Source organism: Heterocephalus glaber, unplaced genomic scaffold (assembly GCF_053883595.1).
Source record: "Heterocephalus glaber isolate CG9 unplaced genomic scaffold, H.glaber_assembly_v1.0 deba00001479, whole genome shotgun sequence".
Classification (NCBI taxonomy): Eukaryota; Metazoa; Chordata; class Mammalia; order Rodentia; family Bathyergidae; genus Heterocephalus; species Heterocephalus glaber.
The window spans coordinates 3,946,812-3,973,856 of record NW_028258316.1 but is presented as its reverse complement, the minus strand read 5'-3'; the positions used below and the strand labels follow the sequence as shown (position 1 = coordinate 3,973,856).

General features: G+C 39.6%; 1 protein-coding gene across 13 annotated transcripts in view; it reads right to left on the bottom strand.

The window, feature by feature from the left end:
- Setx (senataxin) overlaps nt 1–27,045 on the bottom strand; it is a 74,344-nt gene that overhangs the window by 45,291 nt on the left and 2,008 nt on the right. For 10 of the 13 annotated variants that reach the window (XR_002396522.2, XM_021261828.2, XM_021261831.2 and 7 more), the window contains 8 exons: nt 22,059–22,245; nt 15,907–16,117; nt 14,118–14,227; nt 11,366–11,585; nt 9,870–9,989; nt 7,264–7,435; nt 7,039–7,126; nt 2,401–6,558 (listed from right to left, as the gene is read on the bottom strand). Coding sequence is in view for 12 of the 13 variants with exons in the window: in XM_021261828.2 (XP_021117487.2) it covers nt 2,401–6,558; nt 7,039–7,126; nt 7,264–7,435; nt 9,870–9,989; nt 11,366–11,585; nt 14,118–14,227; nt 15,907–16,117; nt 22,059–22,245 (5,266 nt within the window). In the remaining variant the exon portion in view is untranslated. Of the gene's footprint in view, nt 1–2,400; nt 6,559–7,038; nt 7,127–7,263; nt 7,436–7,878; nt 8,061–9,869; nt 9,990–11,365; nt 11,586–14,117; nt 14,228–15,906; nt 16,118–22,058; nt 22,246–27,045 lie in introns of those variants that run through there. The other 3 variants (XM_021261834.2, XM_087182993.1, XM_087182994.1) reach the window with 2 other exon arrangements.

Here is a 27,045-nt window from a genome sequence, read left to right as displayed (position 1 = left end):
TCCTAGGCATCTCTTTTAATCTGCCTGTATTCAATTTTATCTTTTTTGTAATGTTTTAAAAAATGAAAATGTATCTCACACAACACGTATTTCATCATTTTAAAATGTACAATTCATAAGCCTGTAGTCCCAGAACTTGGGAGGCTGAGGCAGGAGGATCGTTATGAGTTTGAAGCCAGCTTGAACTACAAAGGGAGACCCTGTCTAAAGAAAGAAAGAGAGAGAGAGAGAGAGAGAAACAATTCAGTAGTTTTTAGTACTATGGTTTCACTCACTGTTATGCAACCATTACCACTATTTCATTCTAGAACATTCTATCACCCTAAAAGAAACCCCATACCTATTACCAGTTAAGTCTCAATTCCCCCTCCCCCATTCCTTGACTACCATTCACCTGCTTTCAGTCTCTATGGATCTGTCTATTCTGGACAATACTTAGGGGCAAAATTATATACCACGTGGCCTTCCATACCTGACTTCTTTCATTAACACAGTACATTCAGGGTTTATCAAAGGACATCAAAACTTCAGTCCTTTTATGGTTAAATAATATTCCATTATATGGATATATCATATTTTGCTTATCCACTTGTAAGCTGATGGACATTTGGTTTTTGTTTTGGGGTATGATAAATCATGTCCATATTACTTTTTACTCTCCTGTTGTTAAATATAAGTAGAGAACCAGAAATCAGCCCATCTGAAAAAAAGGAATTAACACAAAGAACTAGACACTAAAATGAACAGGAGAAAAATTCAATGGGGCAACCCAATGAGAAATGTAATTGTGTTGTATACCTAAAATGTACCAATAAAAGAATTTTTTAAAAATTTCAATGGGGCAAAAAGAGCTATAAAATAGGAAGAAAACGTTCAAGTATCTCCTAAAATTATCTTTAATAAATTTCAGCTAATAAAACACACCATGTACCTGAAACAAGTGTAGACTCTATTAAATGGCTGAAATGCAGGGATAAGCTGACAGGAAAGATGCAACAGGAAGTGCATTTTAAGACGCACTGACTAAAACATTATAAAATGTCACCTTGTAATGGCACTGTAACGAACAATGCGCCTGGTTACCTTCTCTTGTAAGGAGACCTGCTCTTGTGCAATCACTCTTCCTTCCAACAAACCCATCTGCTCCTTACCAGTGTCTCTAAACTCCTTTCTGCCTACCACACTCCCATGGCTGACTTTTGTCCCTAGTCTGTGTAAATATCATTGGCTCAGAGACTGGCCGCCATACAAGGTGCCCTGTTCCTTTCCTGCAGGTCACATTGGGGCCCACACCCCAACCTGAAAGGTCACTTCCGGAGGGTCAGGCCTCCTCAGACTTATTTACCGCTTCACCCCACCCAGGCTGTGGGAGCACTTGGTGATGCTGTTTTTCAGAATGCTACCACACACTCAGGGTTTTTTTTAATAGAATTGGAAAAAGGAAAAATTTACACTCAACTCCTTACCTGCCTTGAAAATGCCAAAATCATCCTTTAAAACATGGGTGAACGCTCACACTAAAGTATTCACTGTTTTTCTGAGGTTCAGTTTTTTTTTCTTTTTAAGATAGTGTCTCACTGTGTTCCCCAGGTCGGCCTCAAACTCAAGGCTCAAGTGATACTTCTGCCTCAGCCGCCCACACTGCGGGGACGACAGATATGTGCTGCCACACCCAGTTCTGAGGTTCAAATTAAACAGGGAACTCTATAATTTGGCAACCTTAGTCAAGAGCAGAGGAGAGAAAACCAGAATGCAACATGTCGGGGTCAAAGAGACAGAAAGAGAAGTGCTATAATGAGTAAGAGACAGATGGGAAGACAGGTGTATAAAGAGAAATTTATAATTTACTGCACTGTTCAACAAGTTTACCTCTCAAGAAAACCAAGGTAACTGTCTATCTATATTACTTTTTCTTTTTTTCGCTACTGGGGATGGATCTCTGGACCTTGCACTTGCCAGGCAGGCATGGTGTGGCTGAGCTAAATCCCCAGCCCTATCTATATTACTTTTTTGTTTGTTTTTGGTACCGGGGATTGAACTCGGGTCCTTGTGCTTGCGAGGCAGGTGACAGAACCACTGAGCTAAATCCCCGGCATATATAACTTTTACAAGTGCAGATGGGAGACTATCTCCTCTGTGCATGGGTCAATACTTCCTAAGCTACCTCTGGACTGGGTATATTAGCACCCTGAACTAGGTCTGAAATTCCAGAGGGCAAAGGTTAAACTGCATCACCAGCATCTAGAACAGCTGCCATAAACATGTTTAACACGAAATCTAAAAGCAACACCTAAAACAAATAGATCAGCTACTCTAGCCATACTCTACAATTATTATTCAACAGGAAAGAAAAGGAGCAACTTGAAAAGCCTGGAAAGCAAACAAATGAAGCATACTTACTGTTTCAAAAGTATTCAATATTATCAAAGGTAAAAAAACATCAAAATACTCTCCACAATCTTGAAATCTGACAGGCACAGGTCTTGAGATGGACTGGCAAAGACTTGCTGGGGGTCCACAAAGATCGAAGTTCAAAAACATTTCGTATTTCCATTTTAAGACTTCTTTAATGAAGATGTCAGAGATAGACTGTGAGAAAAGAATGTTCATTGGAGGGGAAGCAGAGAAGGATTTGTTTTCACCAAGTGGAAGTTTGTAACCTTGCCTGTTGGAATTATTTAGAGTCTGAGAATGAACACTGTATAAACTATCCACTTCACCCACTGGCTTGAGAGATGGTGGGGAAGCGGGCTGTGGCCCTTTTAAAATAGACTGTACCCCATTTGATTTACTTTTTAGAGCTGATGGAGGTGCTGGAGAACTTTCCAAAGACTTGGAGAGATGGGCAATCCGGGAAGTGCTACTTGAGCTAAAAATTTTAGTGGTGGAAGGTCTCCGTGCGGGAGGAGGCAAGCCAGGCTTACGAAATACATTGTCATCAGCTGCTTTAGCTTTTAAGTGCCTTGGACAATACTCATCCTCGTTCTTCAGAGTTTCAGCACAATCTTTGTACTTACACTTTGTGCCACTCTGTGCCAACTGAGGCCAACTTCCAGAACCTTCTACCTGAACTCTAACTTTTCCATGAAGCACTTCAAAGAGTTTATCATTCTCATCCTCCATTTGTGAACATAAATCCATATCTTCAGGACCATGTTGTGTTAAAAATAAATCATCATCATCCGTATCACTACTGGATTCTGGTTCTGCCTCTCTCAGAGTTGCCACTGCTACCTGACGCCCTGTTGGCTCACCCCCACCTACAGGGTCCTCTGAAGTAGAGACAATCATTTCATCTGTTGGGATTCTTCCATTTAACACTCTGGAATCACAATGGTTTAAAGCATTCTCAGGCACCTGAGAATGTGCTTTTATGGCTTCTGGTTCTGAAGGCATGGATTTTACTAACCGTTTTTCCTTAATGTTAGCAAGTACCTCATGTCTTTTAGAATTATAATCTAACCTATCAGATTCTGGTACAACTATGTCAGAATTCTGTGTTCTACCTGGCCCTGGTCTTGTAGCCTTTGAACCTTCGTAACTACAACGTTCTTTCCTTTTTTTGTGTGATTTCTGTCTCATCTGCCTTTGCACCTGAAGATCCTGACTTGTCAGGAGTTTCTTATTATTTTTAACAGAGAGAGTCTGGGGAGAAATTAACTTCGTCTTTTTTGGGGTACTAACTGCTCCGACATTTTTGCCATGATCCCGTAACTGACCTATAGAGTCTAAAGTTCTCTGGGACAAGTCAAATGCCCTCCGAGGAGCTTTCTTCAGACCAAGTTTCTCAACTGTTGATGTTGGTTCAGGACAATGGCGCGTTTTCTTTGGTGGCACTACAGCAGGAGCTGTTCTACAACTTAGGTAATGTGAACTTTTATTCTGCCCTTTTTTGGCATCTGAATGTGTTTTCTTAGGAGTTTTAGAAACTGGTCCTTTCCTAGCAGGTTTTGAGTAAGTACAAGCCTTTGCAGCAGACTTCGCTTGAACGGTGGTAGCTCTCTCAACACTTGAACTGGGAGTTGTGGTACTTATCTCGGTACATTTTAAATCACTTTCAGTAAGATCTCTCTCATTAAGAATGTTAGACTGGTCCTCATTTCTGACAGAAGGTGAAGGCTTTGGAGGATCTTCAGTTACAGGCTGTTCAAATTGCTTTCTCTTACGATTTTTTACTTTAGTTTTACCATATTCCTTAACAGAAATGCTACTATGTGGTTCTCCATGTTCTCCAATGTCCTTTGCTACTTCTTGAACAGCCTCTTCAGATACATAATCCGTACCATTACCCCAATTATTTGTGCTATCAGCTATGTGAGTCACACATGAATTTTTTTCCTCCTCTTGAACTGAATTCTGATTGTCTACTTTCTGATCCTGCCAAACTGAAAACACTTGAGATTGACTTTCAAACTCAAAAACCTGAGAATCAGAATCCTCAAACAGAAAAGACATTTTTTCTTCTTTTATAAGCTGTTTGTCTGCATTAGTATTAACTGAATCATGCTGCTCTGGACATTCTTTCTTAAGGCGTATTTTGTCCTTTTCAATGTGTTTCTCAAAACCCAGAATTTCATCTTCATCATCAGAATCTGAAATAACAATAACTTGTCCACAGCAGCTGTCCACGTTATGATGAGCCGTGAAGCATCTTTTATCATCTTTTCCTTTCCTTTGCAGCTGGCGTGAGCTTTTTTGAGTTAAATCTGATGGAAATTTAATAACACTGGCTTGAGCTACTAAAGATAATTTGTGGAGGTCTCTGTCTACCTGAGAATCTGTTAAGGTGTCAGACTCAGGACTAATGCTAGGAAAGGGTTCTTTTTGCAAGTCAGAGGAAATCAGAGCTGTACTCTTAGTCCTTTCCTTATCTCTTGATTCAAGCATGGTCCCAGGCTCCTTACAGAGAGACATCTTCTTTACCGAAGTATCGCTCATTTCTGTTAATGAGACCAAATCTTTATCAACATGACACTTCTGTATTTGACAACTCTTTTCATGGGAAGAAAAAATATCCAATTCTTCATTCTTTAAATGCTTCTTTTTCAGCAACCAATTGTTTTGTGATTTTTGTTCTCCATTTTCATCAACCAGAACGCCATCAGGGTCTAAAGACAGACTCTGTGTGGTTCCACCTTCTTTCTGCACACCTTTATCTTTCTCTGAACAAAAACTCTCCATGTTACCTACCGCCAGATTTTCCTGTACACTGACAGCATTATTGACCACCGCACTTTTCCTGGGTTGCTTCTTTATGACATGTGATAACTTTGTACAGATTTTATCTTTCTCTGCCTTAGATTTTGGTTTTGAAGATTTACCAAGAGCATCATCCTTTAAGGAGAAATCCTCATTTAATGTGGACACATGTTCTGGAGAACCAGTGCCAGAATCAGTCAATGAATGGGTTATCATTATTGCTCTGTCACCTTCTCCTCCTCGACCATTTCGTGAAGTACAAATCTGTGGTGTACATGAAGAGCTCTCTTCCACAGACATCTGCTTCCTTTTACTTACTTTAGTCTGATCTTGAGCTCTTTCAGTAAAGTGGCTTTTACAACTCAGCTTTAACCATGACTCAGCTGAGAGATGGTCTTCAACATTCAAATCCTTTACATAATTTTGCTCTTTATCCCCTTCTTCTATAGTGTTACTTGCTTTAATCAATCTATGCTCTTGTACTTGAGATGTTTCAGTTTTCACTGGTTCTTTAGAAAATGTCAGGCAGGAATTTTCCAGACAGTAGATGTCTTTTTTAGGCTTCTTCCTTTTTTGTTCACTTTCTTCTTTAAAAGATGCAGGTGGGGTTTTATACGTGGGAGTCAGATCCACAAAAGGGTTACTTGGAGGTATTTTTAATTTTTCTAAGGATTTGTTTCTAATTATTTGTTTTAAACAAGTTTGTAACTCATGGGTTTCCTGGCTAGTCAACTGCCAACCTAGAGACAAATTTCCTCGAAGGAACAGGTTAAGCTTATCCCAGAATCGCTTGCAGAGAGTCTGCTGACCAAGCTGATAACCTTCTTTAAGGAGACTCCTAATTAGCTGCACACAAGCAAGCTGTACAGAGTTAGATGGCACTAAATGCAGTGGTAGCGATGTGATCATTGCTGTTCCTTTGGAATAACTTCCAGCTGACTTCTCAGAACTCCGTACAAATGCACTAGTAGGAAGCTTGGCACATTTTACTACAGCTGCTACCCACTGCTGGGAACTAACCCACAGCAAATGCAAACATTTTTTATTTCTATGCAGTTCAACCACTGACACCAAAATGAGAAGAAAAAATTCCGTGACTTTGTCACATACAGCATCTGTCTGGTTGAGGACATCCTTGACCTGCGAGTACAGATGATGAATCACTTCTACGATGTAAGCCACGCCCAGATCCTTCAGCTCCATCAGAGACTGAACGAAAGGTATAAACCACAGAAATGTGCTGTTATGAACACGCATGTCTTGGCCAATGTCTGACTGAAGGACACTGGCCAATGTTTCCATTTCTTCATACATGTTAGGACAATAATCTGGGCAAATAGCTGTTCTCCACCCTGAATCCTAAAATGAAAAAAAAAAAAATTTCATATAAATAAGTGCTGTAATGAGATTAACACTAAAATTGTAAAATAGAAAATACATCCCTCAACTTTCCTACTTTTGTTTACATATATTATTTCTATCACACATAAGCCCCCAGGAAATCAAAAATATAAGCTGAATGTTGACATCAAAGTTTCGTAAAATGGCGAATTCATATCAGTTTCCTGTGCTCTGGCCTTCTTTCATTAGCTAGTCTTGATTATTCGCCATACCAGTCTCTCCCCTTACCCCACAGGCCTTCCAATTTCTCAAAATATACTTTAAAATGTTCCAAAGCATAAATAATGTAGTTAAAATTCATTTCCCCCATAATACATCTGTTCAATCAGAAACTCTTTATGTAGCAGGTGATTCAGAACAGTTACACATCATAGAGTCAGCTAATTATGAAAAACACCATCCACACAGTATCACCTGAATTTTGAAAGTACTTTTTACCTTTTTTGTCTTTTCAGGATTATAACTGTATACAATCTGGCTGCAAGTCACCATATCATCCAAACATGGCTCTGGTTCTAACTTGGTCCTTAAATATGAAGAATAAATACAAATTACTGAAATGAAGGGGAAAAAAGAAAATAGAAAAAAGCCCCCTTATTGAGACAGTTACAACAGATTTCCTCACAAAGATTATTTGTAAATTCTGACATTATCTTAACTAACCTTATAGAGCTATTCCGTATATTCTGGATCTCTTTATTATAGCTCACATTGTTGATAATGGTTTGAAATGCCTCAATAGGATCAATCAGCTGACCCCAGACCTTAGATCCAAGGCGATCCAGGATTACCATGAAACAATGTAATGCCGGCCAAAAAGGATTCACACTGTCATCTGAAATACAATGTAACAATTGCTGGATTACAAAACAATTTTCAAAACAGTAAAATACACTGAGAATTAAGCATTCTCTGCCTGGTTAGTGACAAAACTAAAAGCAAAGCAGCAAGTAATTTAAAGTCATGCCAATACTTACAGGGTTCTTGCTTTGTTTTGTGGTACTGGGAATCAAATCCATGAGTGCCCTATCAGTGAGCTACACCTCCAGGCCCAATTTATTTTAAGACAGGTCTCACTAAATTGCCCAAGCCAGACCTGAATGTGTAATCCTCCTGCCTCATCCTCCCTGAGTGCTGGGATTACAGGTGCATGCTACCATGCCTGGCAACACAGTTTCAAAAGCTGGCAAATTCTCGGAATTTCCAAGTAATACTTAGACTTCTCTGTAAAAAAAATCCAAAATGAAGTACAAATTGTTTAATAGGCACCAAAACAGTCTAGGTAAAAATAACTTTCACATATTGTTTGTCGTATCCAAAACAATTTTTCCTAATAAGCTCCTCAATCCATTCTGAAACTTTATACTCTCACTCTTCAATAGAAAAATGGGCCTGGGATTTAGCTCACTGGCACCACGCCTGCCTTGCAAGTGCAAGGTCCTGTGTTCGATCGCTGGTACCTAAATAAGTAAATAAACAAATAAGTGGAAAGGGGGAAAAAAGGAAAAAATAAACTTGGTAGTTACAGATACAAACAAGGCCTATGATACAAAGAAATCTGCTTCAGGACGATTTTGAATTTTGTATGCTATATAGCTAGTGAGTGTTATGGGCCAAATCCCTTAGCTAATAAATGTACAAGAAAGACACACAGTCTTTATCAACCCATTTCTCAACATGGTGTTACCATTATCTTTCATTCAACTTTGGAGGAATTCCTTATTCACAAGCTCTTACCTGCATTCCTCTCCCTCTTGTCTATCAGATATGCAGTGGGAAGACACTGCCCTACTCAAAGACCTTCAACAGTTTCTTAATGTCTCCAAGAAAATTCAAGTAATTAGTCAAGAACTTATAAAAGATCTTGGGCCGGGGATTTAGCTCAGTGGTTTCGCCGCCTGCTGTGTAAGCACAAGGACCTGAGTTTGATCCCCAGTACCAAAAAATAAAAATAAAAAAATAAAAAAATAAAAAATAATAAAAGATCTTGCTGTTTCTTTCCCACTTTTTTATTTCCATAATCACACAATAGCAAAGATAAATCAGTCTTTTTCACAATAAGCACTAAAATGCCTTCACTGTTAGCATCACCTATCAATGTTCTATCCATCCTTAGAAGTCCAGTGTAAATGCCTCTTGCTGCATTAAATATTCCCCAGCTATTTAACTTCCTACACTATTCTTTGGAGGCAAGTGCTCTAACTCACTCCATTACTGGTAACATGTAGTCACCCTAGAACCTGCAGCGTTACCTCCTTTAGACCTCTTAAAAATCTGCTTTTTATAATTATGTTACATGTTGTTATGTCCTTTATGGCAACTAGTAGTGCCTTATGTTTAGTAAGCTCTCAAATAGTTAGGTGGTTTTTTTAAGAAGTGACTCACATTTTGAAAAAGCTAGGTGAGCTGAATGAACAGAAAGGGCAGAATTATATGTGCAGTTAGGCACAGGACAAGAAATAATTTATGCAGTAAATGTTCACAAATGAATTAGTAATAACCTTAATCAGGAATAATCTAGCAAGACAATATATGCCATCAAACACAGAATAGCGTATTTCTTTTAGACTCGCCCACAAATAAGTTTATATTCATAGTCAAGTTGCTTAAAGGGAACTAAAAGAAGGCATAATATATATTCATTATGTTTTCGGTGAACATGGCATGCTTAGCCTTTACTGAGTCCTTCCTTCATAGAGATTAGAAACACTTATTTGTTAAGTATAGATCCTCCAGGATTAGTGTGATATAATGATCAACAAAAGTAAGATCGGGATCTAGTAAGAAATACGACTACAAGTTTTAGGCCTCATTTTCTTTTTTCTTCTTTTCCTTTTTTTAAGACCTCATTTCCTAGGCTACCTACAGTAGCACTGTTCAAGGGAATTTTTTTATGATGAAATGTTCTCTGTCTGCATTGTCTAATATTGCAATGACAGGTGCATGTGGAATATTAAATGTAAAAGGTTCTTTCCAATTTAAGAGTGAATTCTAGGACCTAAACCATAAAAAAGTTCATTCTTGCCGGGCATAGTGGCACACGCCTATGATCCCAGCACTTGGGAGGCTGAGGCAGGAGGATTGCTGCCAGTTTAAGGCCAGCCTGGGCTCCACAGTGAGTTCAAGGCCAGCCTGAACTACATAGAGAGACCTTGTCTCAAAAAAACCCCCCAAAATGTTAATTCTTCTCTTCTTCACGCTATATTCCACTCCAATTCTTACAATGACACTAAGCATTTTCAAAGTGTAAAGCAAGTAAAGTGAATTACCATCTGACTGCCTCTCCATGGTGTGAAGGATTGATTGCATGAAATCGTTTTGTTTATCTGAGCCCAGCAACAGCGAATCCATGGCTTGCTCCTCAAGAATTGTCAGCAACATGCAAATACCTGTAAGACCATTCATTTCTTGAATTGAAGAAATAACACTATTCTAATTCCTTCTCTGATTTAGTTGGCCGTGTGTGTGTGTGTGTGTGTGTGTGTGTGTAGGGGGCGGAAAAGAGCTAGATGATAAAGGAAAACAGAATCCAACTCCTCAAACATTTAAGTCTTGGATATTCATGCACAGCTGTTCTCGAATAATAGAATTTTGGGGCCAGGGGATTTAGCTCAGTGGTTCTGCTGCCTGCCTCGCAAGCGCAAGGTCCTGAGTTTGATACCCGGTACCAAAAAAAAGAAAAGAATTTTAGGATATTTTGAATGTAAAAGGAGAAAATGGTACCAACTTAGAAAACAATTTCTAAGATGACTACTTCAAACTTGTATTTCATCAACTAAGATGCCTTCAATTTTTAGATGTACCATATTTCATATGCTACTAAAAAAGAAAAAACTACTACCACTTACAACATGTGATCTAAAGACTTGGAATTGATACATAGAGTACAGCTATTCTGAGTCAGTATAGAGCCTACTGTGATGGCCAACCTGACTCCATCTGTATAGAGTCAGTGATTCCGGGTGTCAGTTCCCCTTCCCCCTTGGGAGTCCCCTCAGTTGATGCATAACAGACCAGGAATCCTGTGTGAGTCTGCAACTATGTTAAATTTACTCCCCTGTAACAGAAGACTCCTGCACCTGTGATACTTTGTTATTTTGTTTTACCTAAACTGCGAGAAACTTCCTTGCCTCCCACAAGCTTGGCTCCTGTGAAGGTCACTTGTCCTCCCCCCTCTCCCTGAGCCCTCCCCAAATAGAAGAGCCCTTAAAAGGACCCTGCAAAACTGCCTTTCCTTTGTCCAGAGTTTTTGGAGGCCTGAGCCCACTCGCTATTATAATAAAGGATTCCATTTAATTCAGAGTGTGGCGCATCTCTATAGTTCCAATTCACCTGCCCCTATACCACTATAAACAATGCTAATGTCTCTTCAAGACTAAAGTCAACTGCTACACTGATACTGTGTTATTCTGATATTCCTTTAAACAAAAGATTCATTTGACAATGCTTGCATGTGCTTCCACAGGTTTCCAGAATAAATGTGTAACAATAATATACATAATTGTTAGGTGAATATAATGACAGATCATGAACTGGGAACCTCAAAACCCTGTATTCAGCAGTTTGGAATCGATCACCCAGAGATCACGTCCAGTCCAAGACTGATAGAACGGGACACCCAGGATGACACTAGTTATAGAAATGGAGGAGGAGGGCCCGGGATTTGGCTCAGTGGTTCCGACGCCTGCCTCACGAGCACAAGGTCCCGAGTTCGATCCCTGGTACTAAAAAAAAAAAAAGAAAGAAATGGAGGAACAATACTCACCTAACCAATAGTTTTTGTAGTTGGTAGTATCATACATGTGTGCAGGCAGGAGAATCAGTTTACCCTTTTCAAGGACTGAAGAAGTATAAATGTCTGGACTTTCTAGAAGGCCCAACTCAATGACTTTAAAAAGGCAAGTTAACACTTCCTGTAAGTCATAATAATCATCTCTGTCCACTTTTCCAAGGTTTCTTGCAGTCAGGATAGCCCAACGCCGAACCTAAATGTGTAACATAGTATGTTCAAAAAACTACATATAGCAACAATATGGATATAAAATAGGATTCTCCATAGATTTTAAGACACTTGAGATACTAATAGAATGTGTGTATGTTACTTGATCCTGATTTGAATTAGCCGTAATAAGCCATTTAAGAGACAATTGTGTCCAATCATTTAAACACCAACAGGAAACATGGTATTAGAAAAAATGTTATTTTTAAAATGGTGAAAATGGTATTTTTCAAATGGTGAAAATGGTTATTTTTTAAAGATCTTGTCTTTGGGCGAGGGATTTAGCTCACCGGTTCCGCCACCTGCCTCGAAAGCACAAGGACCTGAGTTCAATCCCCAGTACCAAAAAAAAAAAAGATCTTATCTTTTAGAAACAACATATTTAAATATTTTAGTTCCACCAATAACTGCAACACCTACTTTGAAGTTATTTAATCCCCTGTATGTGCTACTCAACCTTATCCAACTTTTTAAATGTTTATTCGATATTACTATTGTTTTACCTTTTTTTTATATTAGCATTTGTCTGTTCTTTTTCTACTCAAGTTTTTTTGTGCTCTTAGGTTTTAGTTGTAACTCCTAGAAACGGAATCTGGATGTTTTCCCTTTCATAGTCTAATCTGATCTTTATTACTCAACTGAAATATTCAGCCCATTTCTATTAAATACTGATATCCTCGAATCTGTTTATATGTATGAGCCCTTTTTCTATTCCTTTTAAAGAAATTTCTTCTTTCTAAAAATAACTCATACCTACCTGTGCCCTCAGGATAAGAATTTGGCATGCAAGCTCTGGCCTACCAACCCCATTATCATGTTGATATGACCTACCCTAAGTTATCATCCATATATTCACTTACATTGAACTTTAAAAAAAAAATTCTAGGGCCAGGGATTTAGCTCAGTGGTGCCCCGCCTGCCTCGCAAGTGCAAGGTCCCAAGTTTGATCCCCGGTACCAAAAAAACCAGTAACCACTTATTGTCACCAATTTAATTTTCCAGTTCAGGGAGAAGCAACATTTGGAGAAAACCCTACTGGACTGCAATTCCCCAGTTCTGGGGGTTTAGAGGGGATGGATCCACAGTAACTACTGGTGTTTAGCTTGTCTCAGTGTCACAAATGCCAGGGCGCTGCAGGACCTGATTTGTATTCCTATCTTCACCTGGGTCAGATCCTTGAATTGCCCAAATACAGATGCATGCACTGCTTATCCAATGGCTTAGGAGAATGGAAAGCAAGCTTTACTTCCTTCCCACACTCAGATAGCAGGGCCATCTCCTGCCCACCCTCCAATATACCACTCACACAGCTCTGTCAGTCCTGAGTGTCTCCCAGTTTTCTTTATTTTCTCTTTCAAGTTCCTGTAGAATGGATCTTGGCAAATGGCCAATAGTGCTGGTTCTGACTCTGTATCTAAGAAATGGTTTTTCTTCATGTGTTTTTCAGGGATTTGGTTTGCAATCTCACTCTACATGAAAGAATTCTTTTCCTCTAATGATATACCTCCTACACTCTTTCCTAACTATTAACTATGGGGCCCTCTCTCTGACCCTTGTAGTCCTAGACCTAGGTACAGTACTGGCAGCTCAGGACAACCTGCCTTTGATCGCACAACACTGTAGACTCAGTCACCAGACCTGCCAGAGCTTGGCCCAGGATGTGGCTATGCGACAAGACCCGTGCTACAGTTTGGATCTGGAATATCCCGCGAACACCCATGTGCTAAAGGTTTGGTCCTCCAAATGGGAAGAAGTGGGACCTTCAGGAGGTGGGATCCAGTGGGATGTCATCAGGTCATGAGGAGCTTACACTCAAAGGGGACTATGAAACCTAAGTCCCTTCCTTTTCCCTCCCTAGCCATGCAATGAGTGATTTTGCTCTACCACGTGCCCAAGGCAACAAGACCAACTGATCATGGACTAAAATTTCCAAAACTAGGCCAAAGTAAACCTTCTCTCTTTATAAGAGGACGATCTTAGGTATCTGAAAACTAACACAACTGGCTTCCTCTACGGGTATTATCAGCTTTTAAAAACCCAGTTGACCACTTTGCAGTTTGTCAACTTTGACAGGAGAGGAGCCCCACCCTTGTTTAGACACACTTTGGCTCTGGGTCTTTGTCTTGCCTGGAGTACATTTCTAATCCTGGTTATCCTGCACAAGTTTAGTCTCTCACTACCTATAGCCAGGCAAGCCTAAGGGTTCTACCTCCCAATAACTTTGTGCTTCTGCTCCATTGCTGCTCCACAGAAACTATTATCTTCTGAGGGGAATGGCTGTATCCTTTTAACTTCCTCTCTTTCTTTGGTTTGGTTTGGTTTTTTGTGTTTTGTTTTTTTTGGTACCGGGGATCCAACTTGGGACTTTGTGCTTTCGAGACAGGCGGCAGAACCACTGAACTAAAGCCCTGGCTTTAGCAAGTAATTTAAACAAAATACATACCTAAAACCTCTACTAAAACTACCTAGACGTACAAAAATAAGGTATATTCTTCCACTTCCTAACATTCATACTCACCATTTCATTGGGATGGACCAGAAACAAATAGATCCCCGGATGTTTTTCAAAAACCTGAAAGGAGCAATTGGCTTGCTCCATCCGGCAAAGTGCTTCAACACAGAGCTCATCTAAATAGAAAAAATAAGACAGGAAATATACAAATCTTAACAACTTAGCAAGATGCCCTAAGTCTGGCTCTTTGGTTGTTTTGTATGTAAACGAAATGGTCACCCTTTTTTCCTTAACTAAGGCATACAAATGCAAATAATACACAAGTGTAAGAACAATATTTACACTGGACGGACTATTCAATTACAATCACAGGGTGTCTGGGGGGATTATTTTGACTTTACTAGAATATACACTTTTCTTTAATACTTGGCGTAACTATCTCCATACATTACCTTCTTAAAAGATAGACAGGTTATAGGTACAAATCCTTACGTGTTTTACATTTTGGTCCACCAGGATTACTGCACCTGGGACAGGACTGAGGAAAGTCAGCTTTTCCTCCAAATGACTAGTCATCCCCTACTTCCAATTACTGAACTATCCATTTGCCCTCTCAGATCAATCAACTTTAGTTCTTCAGGTTTCAAAAACCACTAGTACTGTAGTACTACGTCAGTAAGCTATTATGCTAGTGGCTGGCTTTGGGGAAGAGGGTAAGGACTAGAAAAGCATAATGGGGCCGCTACGATGCTGATAATGCTCTGTTTCGTGATCTAGATGATGGCTACCTAAGTGCAGAGAACCACAAAGTTTATATAATTTCCTGGATATATTATTCTTTAGTAAATGTTTTTTAAATGCCTTGTTAGAATTTTTAAAGCTAACTACTTTGAATTTATTGATTTAGAAAGGAGTGATCTAGCTAAACAAATCTGTAAGCCTTATTCTCCAGTTTATTGAAATACAAAGGAGAAACAAGTCAAATATCATAAGAAAAAAATCTTAAGGTAAGTTTTTCTATACGGCAACTATATGGTCTCAACTCAAATTCATGTATGTGCTCCCTGACTGGACTCTAAACAAACCAGCCAAAAAATTCTCCACATTTTTACAACTACTGAGAAAACAGGAATACGAACTACATGTTAGAAGCTTTAAAAGTATTCTTATTTTATTAGATTTGCTCAAGTAGGAAGGTGTCATTACTTTGCCAACAGATACAAACAACCCTAAGCTAAACAGCCACGCTATGTTATGCCATGGTAATGAGTGAAAATTATTACAGATCAGTGGTTTTCAACCAAAGGGATCTTGCCCCTGCCTAGTCACCAAGGGACAGGCACCGATGTCTGAAGATGTTTGTGGTGGGAGGAGGATGCTACTGGGGTGGTTAGACACCAGAGGTGCTACTTAACATCCCATGGCCTGCTGAACGGCCCAGTCCCTTACCCAGTCCAAACTTTCAATAGTGCCAAGACCAATAACCTTGCCACTGATGTATTACGACAATGAAAACTGAATGAACAGACAAAAAGCTATGTGACAGGCAAATACAGCAAAATGTTAACAATTAGAAAACCTAAATGGTGGGTAATTTACTTATCTGTTTGACAACTTTCATAATAAAATGTTACAAACAATATTAAGTATCCTAATTATATGTGTAGCAAACACATTTTTAATATAAATTAGTAATCCTCAACTCTTCTAACTTGAGTGTGCATGAGTGCTGGGAATCAAAGCCAGGGTCTTGTGTACTCTAAACATGCACTCTACCACTGAGTCACACACCCAGCGCCCCCAATTCTTAAAATAATAAAACTGATACAACTTGAGAAATGCCCAAGATACTCACTAACACGCTCATGTAGAAGCAGGTACGGATATTTCAGTATTTCAAGAAGAGGAACTCGTATCTTATTTTCAAAGTCTTGGCCACTAAAATCAAACAGCTGTGCCTCTCCATTGTTGTCTACTATGTATAATTCATCATCATCTTCAATTTCTTCCTTCATGGAGTTTTCAAAGTGATTTATGAGACGTAAGGTTTCTAATTCCCATAAAACCTACAGGAAGAGAAAAATGAGCAGTGCAGTTTATTATCTTATCAACAAAATGTGCTTGATCCGATGATCACTCTACAAAGCCTTTCCCCAAGTACTTTTCAGCATTTTTAGTATTTTCGTTCAGAAGTTTAAAGTGCGAGCCATCATACTTCTCTTGGAAGCATTGTAAGTTTGGTTCCAGACCACTCCAATAAAGTGAATACTGCAAAAAATTAGTCATACAAATTTTTGTTTTCTATTGCATGTAAAAGCTGCATGTCTGTTAAGTAGCACTGTATCTAAAAAATAATGCATACAATTAAAAGGACATTATTTTTTAAAATGTTAATGATTATCTGGGCCTGTAGCAAGAAGTCTTGCCTCAGGGTTGATGCCTGCTGACCAGTCAAGGCTACAGTTGCTACAGGCTGGGGTAGCTGTGGAAATCACTTAGCAGTCATGTTCGCTGCATGACTGACTCTTCTTCTCATGAGTTCTCTGCAGCTTGATGCTATTTGATAGCATTTTACTCGCAGAACTTCTTTCAAAACTGGAGTCAGTCTTATCAAACCTGCTGCTGTTTTATCAACAGTTTATGTAGTGTTCAAGGTCTTTGTGTGTTTTCACTTCCAAATGTCCATGGCATCTTCACAAGGTGTATATTCTGTCTAAAGAAATCATGTTACTTACCCATGAAAAGCAGCTCTCCTTGCAGGACTGCAGTAGTACTGTCACATCTTCAGGCTCCCCTGCAATGCTAGTTCTCTTGCCAGTTCCACCACATCTCATCACTGAAGACTTAAATCCCTCAGTCTATCCACAAGGGTTGGAATCAACTTCTCCCACACTCTCGATAATGCTGATCATTCTGGGCTTCCCATGACTCATCAATGTTGTTAACTACATCTAGAATAGTGAATCTTCTCCAAGGTTTTCCACTTACTTTCCCCAGTTCTATCAAGGAATGACTATATAACAGCCATATATAAAATATGTATCCGCCTTAGGAGGCATATTTCTTTTTTTGTGTGTTTTTTGGTACCAGGGATTGAACTCGGGTCCTTGTGCTTGCACAGCAAGCGGCAAAACCACAGAGTTAAATCCCCGGCCCAACATATTTCTTGTTGTCTTTTTTTTTTTTTTTTGGACCAACATATTTCTTAAATAGTAGAACTTGAAACTACTCCTTGACCCATAGGCTGCAGAATGGATGCTGTGTTAGTAGGCATGAAGACAATTTCCACCAAAGCACCAGGTGGTTTGTTAATCAGCAGTAATTTATTCCTGAGGGATTTTTTTTTTTGGTTCTGAGGATCAAACTCGGGACCTTGCGCTTGCGAGGTAGTCGAAAGAACCACTGAGCTAAATCCCTGGCCCAATCAGCAGTAATTGTATAAACAAACGTGCAATCCTACAGGCTTTGCTGTTCTATTTTCCAGGCACAGACAGAGGAGACTAAATGTAATTCTTAAGGACCCCAGCATTTTCAGAATGGCTCATGGGCTCTGACTTCAACTTACACTCACCAGGTACACTAGACCCTGACAGGAGAGTCAGCCTGTCTTTTGAAACTTTAAAGACAGGCGCTGACTTCTCTTCAGCTATGACAGTCCTAGATGGTACTGTCTTCCAATATTAAGGCTGTTTTTCTACACTGAAAATTTGTTTAGTGTAGCAACCCTTATCAATCTGCTAGATCTAGATTCAGTACTTCACTGCCACTTCTCCATCAGCAATTGCTTCTTCACCTTGAACTGTTATAGGGATGGCTTCCTTCCTTAAACATCATAAGCCAACCTTTGCTAGCTTCAAATGTTTCTTCTCAAGCGTCCTTATTTCTAAGCCATCGAAGAACTAAAGAGAGTTAGGCCTTTAAGCACATGCTGTGGCTGGTTTGGTCTTCTATCCAGACCACTAAAACTTTATCCATATCAACAACAAAGTTGTTTTACTTTCTTACTCATATGTTCATTGGAACAGTACTTTTAATTTCAAGAACATTTTCTTTACATTCAAATTTGACTTTATGGCTGGATGTGGTACATCTATAATCCCAGTACTTGGGAGGCTGAAGCAGGTGGACTGCTGTGAGTTCAAGGGCAGCCTGAACTACACTGCAAGGCCCTGTCTCCAAAAAAACAAAAAAACAGAACTGGGGATTTTAGCTCAGTGGCACCTTATCTGTCTTGAAAGCACAAGGTCCTGAGTTCAATCCCTAGTACCAAAAAAAACCCCTAAAACCCAAAAAACAAAGACCTGGCTGTGTGTTTGGCACAAGAGGCTTCACTTCTGGCGCACTGTGGCTTTCCACAAACCTTCCTCACTAAATTAATCATTTCCAGCACTTGACAAAGTGAGACATACGCGACTCTTCCTTTCACCTGAACACACAGGGCCCCATTGAGTTTTTAACTGGCCTAATTTCATTACGTACAGCTGTGTCTCAGACACTAACAAAGCCCAGGAAAGGGAAAGAGATGGGAAGCAGTCTGCTAGTAAGGCAGTACAACACACAGAACCTTTAGTAAGTTCATCTTTTTTTTTTTTTTAGTACCAGGGATCGAACTCAGGACCTTGCCCTTGCAAGGCAGGCGCTGGAACCACTAAGCTAAATCCCCGGCCCTTACCAAGTTTATCTTATTACACAGGCATGTTTACCAGCGCCCCAAAACAATTATAATTGTTAACATGAAAAATCATTAACCACAGATCACCGTAACAGATGTCATAATAATAAAAAAGGTAGAAGCATGTGAGATTACCAAAATGTGATACAGAAACAGAAAGTTGAGTGTATGCTATTAGAAAAATGGCACTGAGTTGCTCAAAGCAGAGTTGCTACAAATCTTCAAATTGTAAAAACCACTATATCTGAAGGAAGAGAGAGCAAAGAACATAAAGTATGGCTGCATTAGGTTTGAAGAAAACTGTTTCTAAACATGGCCACTCTAATAGGATATAACCACAGAGTATGAGATGCTTTAATGCTTCTTTTGCAGTTTTGCTACAATTATCTCAAAATCCTCATGAAACATATTCAAAAGGGAACAAGAAGGTGGAACTTCTTTGTCAAAAGCCTGAGCCAGGCCTTCTATCCCATGTCTTCCTATGTTCTAGCCATGGCTGCCTACAGTGCCTGAGAAAATGAGCTTTTGGTCTCTTTTTTTTTTTTACACAGGCTCTCACTTTATAGTTCAGACTGGCCTAAACTCACTATGTAGCCCAGGCCGGCCTTGAACTCATGGTGATCCTCCTGCCTCAGCCTCCCAAGTGTTGGCATTACAGGCCTGCGCCACCACGCCCGGCTCTTGAGAACAAGAGCTTTTGCACAAACACCTCAGATAACTTTGTAATTAGGAAAATTTATAATATGAAAGTTTTTCAACATAGATTCATAAGTAATCATGCCCACCCACCAATACTGTATACATCTCTAGGAGCTGTGTTGTTTTTCATCAGATAAATGTAATAAATGTGCTTGCTTTCAGGGGTTTATAATCATCCACCCATGAAAAAGAAAAAGTTATTACTAACCAATAAAAAAACCACCCAAGCCATTCAGATACATTAATACAGCATGGACATCAAAAAAAGAAACGAAAAAGACCCAAAAAACACCACCAAGAGACTTCTAGAATTGACATATTCGGTAGAGTAGCTGGATACAAGGTCAACACTCAAAAAACAATAGCCTTCTTATACACAAGTAACAGACTCACTGAGAGAGAAATTAGGGAAACAATTCCTTTTATAATAGCATCGAAAAAAACGAAATATCTAGGAATCAATCTAACAAAGGAAGCAAAAGACCTCTACACTGAAAACTACAGCACTCTGAAAAAAAGAGATCAAAGAGGATATAAGAAAATGGAAAGATATCCCTTGCTCCTGGGTAGGAAGAACCAATATAGTGAAAATGGCCATATTTCCAAAACTGCTATACAAATTTAATGCAATGCCGATTGAAATTCCAACAATATATTTCACAGAACTAGAGAAAACAATCCAAAAATTCATTTGGAACCAGAAGAGACCTAGAATAGCAAAAGCAATTCTAGGCAACAGACACATGGCAGGGGGTATCACAGTCCCCAACTTGAAACTATACTACAAAGCTACTGTGATAAAAACAGCATGGTACTGGCAAAGAAACAGATCTGAGAATCAGTGGAATACATTAGAAGATGCAGAAACAACTCCAGACATACTCAGCCACCTCCTCTTTGACAAAGGAGCCAACTACCCTCATTGGAGGAAAGATAGCCTATTTAATAAATGGTGTTGGAAAAACTGGATTTCAACCTGCCAAAGATTAAGACTAGACCCATATTTATCACCATGCACTAAACTAAGATGGAAGTGGATTAAAGATCTAAATATTAAAACAGAAACACTAAACTTGCTGGAAGATAAGTAGAACTCTTGAAGACCTTGGCATTGGAGAAGACTTTATGAACAAATCCTCAGTAGCACGGGAACTAGCACAAAGAATCAACAACTGGGATCTCATCTTATTAAAAAGCTTCTGGGGCCAGGGATTTAGCTCAGTGGTTTCGCCGCCTGCTGCACAAGCGCAAGGATCCGGGTTCCATCCCCAGAACCAAAAAAAAAACAACAAAAACTTCTGTACAGCAAGAGAAACCACCAACAGAGCTAAGAGACAACCTACAATGTGGGAAAAAATTTTTAGCAGCTGTACTTCAGACCAAGGACTACTATCTAGAATATATAAAGAACTGAAAAAAATCACACACACCCCAAATTCAAAGACCCAATTCAAAAATGGGCATCTGAAATGAATAGACATTTCTCAAAGAAGTAAAAGCAGCAAATAAATATATGAAAAAATGTTCAACATCACTGGTCATTCAAGAGATACAGATGAAAACAACACTGAGATTCCACCTCACCCCAGAAAGAATGGCTGCTACCAAGAAATCAACCAATAACAAATGCTGGCAGGGGTGTGGGGAGAAAGGAACCCTTCTCCATTGTTGGTGGGAGTGCAGACTGGTGCAACCACTGCAGAAATCAGTGTGGAGATACCTCAAGGAACTAGGGCTAGAGGTCCCATTGGACCCAGCTATTTCCCTGCTGGGTATCTTCCCCAAAAGAATTAAAAGAATCATGCCACAGCAGTATATGTGCACCCATGTTTACAGTGGCACAGTTTGTAATAGCAAAAGCTTGGAAACAGCCCAAGTGCCCATCAACTGGAAACTGGGTAAAGAAGATGCGGTTTTTTTATAAAATGGAGTACTACTCAGCCATAAAGAATGAGAAACTAGAGACATTTATAGCTAAATGGATGCATATTGAGGCCATCCTCTTTAAGTGAAATAAATAGAACACATATGTGTAAATACTGAGTAGTTTCTCTAGTATGAGAAGCTGAAAGTGTAAATAAGGAATAAAATGACTAAAATGAATAACTGATAATTTGAAATAGGAAGAAAAGGTCCAAAAGGGTAGGAGAAGTGGGAGGGGCAGGGGAAAGGAAAGAAGGGAAAGGAAAAATTATGAGAAAAGGAAAAAATGGAAACAAAGTCTTTGTAAATAGGGAAGGGAGCACAGGGAATGGCGAAAAAATAAGAACCAAGATACACATGTACAGGTACAAGCACCCGATGATAAATGTAAATGTACTGTATACCTAAAATGTGCCAATAAAAGAATTTAAGGAAAAAAAGAAACAAAAATATACCTCATAAATGACTTCTTTTCATAAACTGTTTCATACTAAAATGATAAGCGATAGATCTTAAAATTCTACTTCAGGTTCCAATTCAATTCCATCAGGGGTATTTACTCAACACCTACATACCACAGCTACGTACTAGATGTACATTAGTTTTCAAAATTTAAATCACATCATTTCCATGAATGCTTCTAACAGAATCCAGACTTAGTCTCTTCTTAGTTATAAAGCTCTGAAAAAGGATGCCTATCTAATATAAATTACCTCATGCAAGAATGGCAGTTCATCCCTTGCTTTGTGGTATTCAGCCACACACTCCAAGCAGTAGCAGAGATCTTCATCAGCTGTTTGGAATTCACGGTCCTGGGTCTTGGACGATGCATAGCACTTCAGGAAGTCAGTGGTGGAAATACCACCTGGTGTACACCAACAACATGTGCTCATTCTGCACCTATATCCAGAAAAGAAGACATCTAAAATCTTAAGTCAAAAATAACACCTCACACTCATTCTGTGTGAAGAATGCGTACGCTGTCTAGTTGTGACCCAGGTCTTCAACTTAAATGTGCTTCCACAGCCAGAATGTTCTGCTAGGCACCTTATCATCACTGAACTGACTTACTGCAGGGAACGGATGGAGCTCAGTGGTAAGAGTGCCAGCCTAGCATGTGTAAGGCCCTAGGTTCAATCCCCAGCACTGCAAAAGAAAAACAAACCCGAAAGCCAGTCGTTAATAATAAACAGCATAAAGCAAAACACACCTGTGCTAGAGAGAAGGGTCAAAACTGTGCAGAAGACCAGAGCACAGTGGTGCACAACTCTAATCCCAGTACCATGGGAGGCTGAGGCAGGAGACCCAGCCTGAGCAATTTAGCAAGATCCTGTCTCAAATTAAAAAAAAACAAAAAACACTTAAAAGGCCCTAGGTTCAAACCCAGTACTGGGAGGAGGAAAAAAAAAACTATGTATAGTACTGATGGAAAATACACATAGACACAGTCTTATCAGTTTTCAAAGTAGAGATTTTAGAATATCCTAATAATTCACTGGCAGCAAAATCAAAAGCTCAAGAGCTCTTTCATCTTCCCAGAAGCCCTGTTCCAGAACTCTCTGTAAACATAAAAATCCTTTAAGAGAATAAACTTTTTGTAAAAATCACTTGTAAAGGGCCGGGGATTTAGCTCAGTGGTTCTGCCTCCTGCCTCACAAGCGCAAGGACCTGAGTTCGATCCCTGGTACCAAAAAAAAAAAAATAACAAAGAGATCTCTAATGGTGTGTAATAAATATAATGTAAGATACTATATTTTTCCCTATAAATAAATGCATTTATAAAAACTAGCAGAGGAAAAAAAAAAAAAAAAAAAAACTTGCAGAGGGCCAGGAATTCAGCTCACTTGAAAGGACAAGTTCCTGAGTTCAATCCTCAGTATCAAAAAAAAAAAAGAAAAGCTACCAGAAAGCCCATTAGTCAACAGTATACTGTGCCCACATAAAAAGCAAATGTGTGTACTGATAGTACATTAAATAAATCAGGTCGGGCAGAGGAAATGAAAAGTGAGCCTGGAGAACAGTGTAATGACAGAGAATCAAAAGCGCTCCCTAGGGGCCAGGGATTTAGCTCAGTGGTTTCGCCGCCTGCTACCCAAGTGCAAAGACCCGAGTTCGATCCCTGGTACCAAAAAAAAAAAAAAAAAAAAAAAGCGCTCCCCCAGACCTACAGTTGAAACAATTAGAATCACTAAAAATTCATCTATACCAACACAAATAAAGGAACGAATAAACAAACAGGACAGAGAAAATTCATCTTCCTCCTGCAAGAATCCCAAAAAATTATACATATTCTGTTACAGAGGATAGAGCTTAATCCCAGCTCCCTTGAGTACAGGCTGGAATAAATGAATCACCTTCAAAGAAAACAATTTGGAAAAGGAAAAACCATAACTGTATCGTGAAGACATCTGAATGCTACGGTTTACACAGTATCTAGATGGCCCCCCAAAGCCTCCTGCACTCGTGGTGGGGCTGTGGGGGTGATCAAATCACGGGGGCACGAGTTTAGTCGCCGACAGGTTTACAGCTGAGTGTGCTGTTGGGGGGCAAAGACTGGTTGCAGGAGGCGGGGCCCTGGAGACGTGGCCTGGAAGGGTCTGTCTCCCTCCTTCCTCCCACAGCTATGCCACGGACTATTTCTCCTCTGCCATGCCACCCTGCCTTGGAGCCAGCTGACTATCAACTGAAGCCTCTACAGACCCGCAGTCAACATAGACCTTCCCTCCTCAGAGTTGCAGAGGCTAAGACACCTGGCAAGCACAACCTTTACCAGTCAATCAAGGTTAAACTAACCAGGAATAATGTTGCTATACCCTGATACAAAGTGATAAGAAACCTAAACTCTGTAGTTGCTTCCCCAAAGCCTGTCATACAGAGTTCATAGAAAAAATATCAGACACACCCAAACTGAGTATTATCTAAGCAACTATCTGCCAGTCTACTGAAATAAAAGGAAGACAACCATACCCAAGAGGAATCAAGTGTTCTTTCACATGAAAACAATCATTAGGAATTGGGCCAGAAAATTATCCAACTGACCTGATCTTTAAAAACTTAACCTTCAGCTAACTATCCGATGACTGTTAATTATCAACCAAATTGGGTGATGGGAGGATTACAGATCCAATATAAATTTATTCCACGAAGCAAATGACCCTACCTCACCCATTCTCATCAGGGTAGGTAATATCCTAACAAAGGTAAAAACTCATCAGTGAGATATGAAAAAATCCTACTCTTCTGACATTTAAAGCACATGTATATATCAAGAACTTAACAGGCAGACAACATATTAAAATTTCTAACAGACAATTAGAAAAAAAAATCTAAATAGTCTCCCTTCAGGAGGAAAAAATAAAACAAAAGGAAACCTAAACAAAGTCTCTAAATGTTTGGATTCAGAAATTTGGCAACGTGGCCAGGGATTTAGCTCAGTGGTTCCGCACCTGCCTCGCAAGAGCAAGGTCCCAAGTTTGATCCACGGTACCAAAAAAAACAAAAACAAAAAAACTATCCAGGCAAAAGCTGGACAAGCTGGTAGAGAAGCTCAAAGCAGAAAAAAACTAAAAAATAAGATTTCAAAAAAAAAAATTAAAAGTAAGATTTCAGGGCCGGGGATTTAGCTCAGCGGGTTTTGCCGCCTGCCTCGCAAGCAGAAGGACCTGAGTTCGATCCCCGGTACCAAAAAAAAAAAAAAAATAGTAATAAGATTTTAAAAAAAAGGTCAAAACTCATTTAGGAGGAGTACAATTTCAGCATCCAAAAATTAGAAGTTTCTTGAGAAGTGGAACAAAAAAGGACAATGTGAATTACATAGTCTTCATCTGAAGAAAAGAAAAAAAAAATCTTGAAAGGACATCAAAATACTAGAATAGTTTGCAGAAGCTGTTTTATCCGGTGATCTAACTCAATGCAGGAAGTGAACTCAAATCTAACAACAGAAAGTGAAACTTCAGAGATGTCCCAAACACCAATTGTTTCAAGCATGACTTCAGCAGATAAAAAGACCAACCAATCTAAACTTTAAAAAACTTACGGGAGGGCTGGGGATTTAGCTCAGTGGTTCCAGTGCCTGCCTCGAAAGCTCAAGGTCCCAAGTTCGATCCCCAGTACCAAAAAAAAAAAAAAAAAAAACTTATGGGACTGTAAATAAAATATTGGGTACTTTAAAATAATTACCAGAGCAGACAGCAAAAGGAATGTACTGAGGGCCGAGGATTTAGCTCAGCGGTTCTGCCACCTGCCTTGCAAGCGCAAGGTCCCGAGTTCGATCCCCGGTACCAAAAAAAAAGAAATGTACTGAGAAACTAGTTGAGGTTTTATTACACTCAGTGAGGGAGCCTATTTTCACACTCCAGAAGGCAGGACTCAATTTCCTTAGAGTAGACCGGAGTTACTGACACAAAGAAAGGTAAGCACCATGGAATCTAGAATCCATACAAAATACTGCTGTAGAGCACAACATACAGAGAAACATTCTCTCGTTTCTCTCAAAAGGCCAAAACATGTAATTATGTTCTCAAATCTAAAGTCATTATGGTTCAAGAGCTAAGCCCAAGAAATCTCAGTAGAGAGTACTCGTTTTAAGGAGAAAATTATTGCTCATAAATGACTGAAGCCACTATGTCTTCAGTTCTTAAGGTCTGCTTTACTTTCACTGGACTGGAACTGCTTGGAGTCATTACTGAACCATAAATGAGAACGACATGCTATTCAAGATGCAGGACAAAAATAAGTAACTCTCTGAGCAACAACCGATGCTTCACCAGAGATGTAACTCTAACTTGCCATAGACTTATCTTTGGGATATCATTTCTCAGTATTAACTAGCCACAAACATCAAGCAACAATCTCTTTTACCTTTCCCAGTTAATCTGTTTTCAGGAATGTGGGATGGAGTGCTTGGGGTCAAAGTTCCCAGAATGGTCGGCACAGGTGTACAGGTAATACTGGACTTCTCGGTGCTGAGGAGACTGTATGTCGTCCTAAATTTTCTTTACGGCCATCTGTTCTGTTTACTGAGGGCAGCATGGCCCTTTAGTGGTTTCCTGTTGTTTGTGGAGCACAGCATGTTTGCTGAGGGGGTCCCACTTACGTCGGGCACGACAGACTCTAACTTGTATGAAATGCTACAGCAATATACTGTGCTCCGGACACTTGACCTACCCAATAATCCTCAATAATCACTTCCTCCTTTGCTCAACATCCAAATATCAAAGTCTCCAAAGGCTTGAGACTTCTAATTTCTTCATTATTCTCTTTTTTGGGTGACCTTATTTAAACTGTTTCAGCTACTACCTATATTAAAGCTTCCCAAAGATGGAAAATTTTCCTTTTCTTCTTTTTTGAGATGGGGGCGCTCTATGTTCCCTGACTGGTTTTAAATTCCTGGCCTCAAGTAATCCTCCTGCTTCAGACTAGCACGTAGCTGAGACTACAGGTGCACACCCCACTTAAAACCAAACCAAAACAAACAAAAACACACTTTTCTTGAGGTGCTGGGGACATAAAACATGTCTCTACTTACATGTCTGGCAGAACAAAGTTCTTCCCTTTAGTCTGTTGTCTGTCCTTTGGTCCCTGGATTGACAACATTACCATCCATTCAACTTTCAAGCCAGCAGCCTAGGACTTGCCCTGTACTCTCCTTTGGCCTTAGCCTTACCTGAGTCCCAGTCTCCCTCCCTACGTCTACCCCTG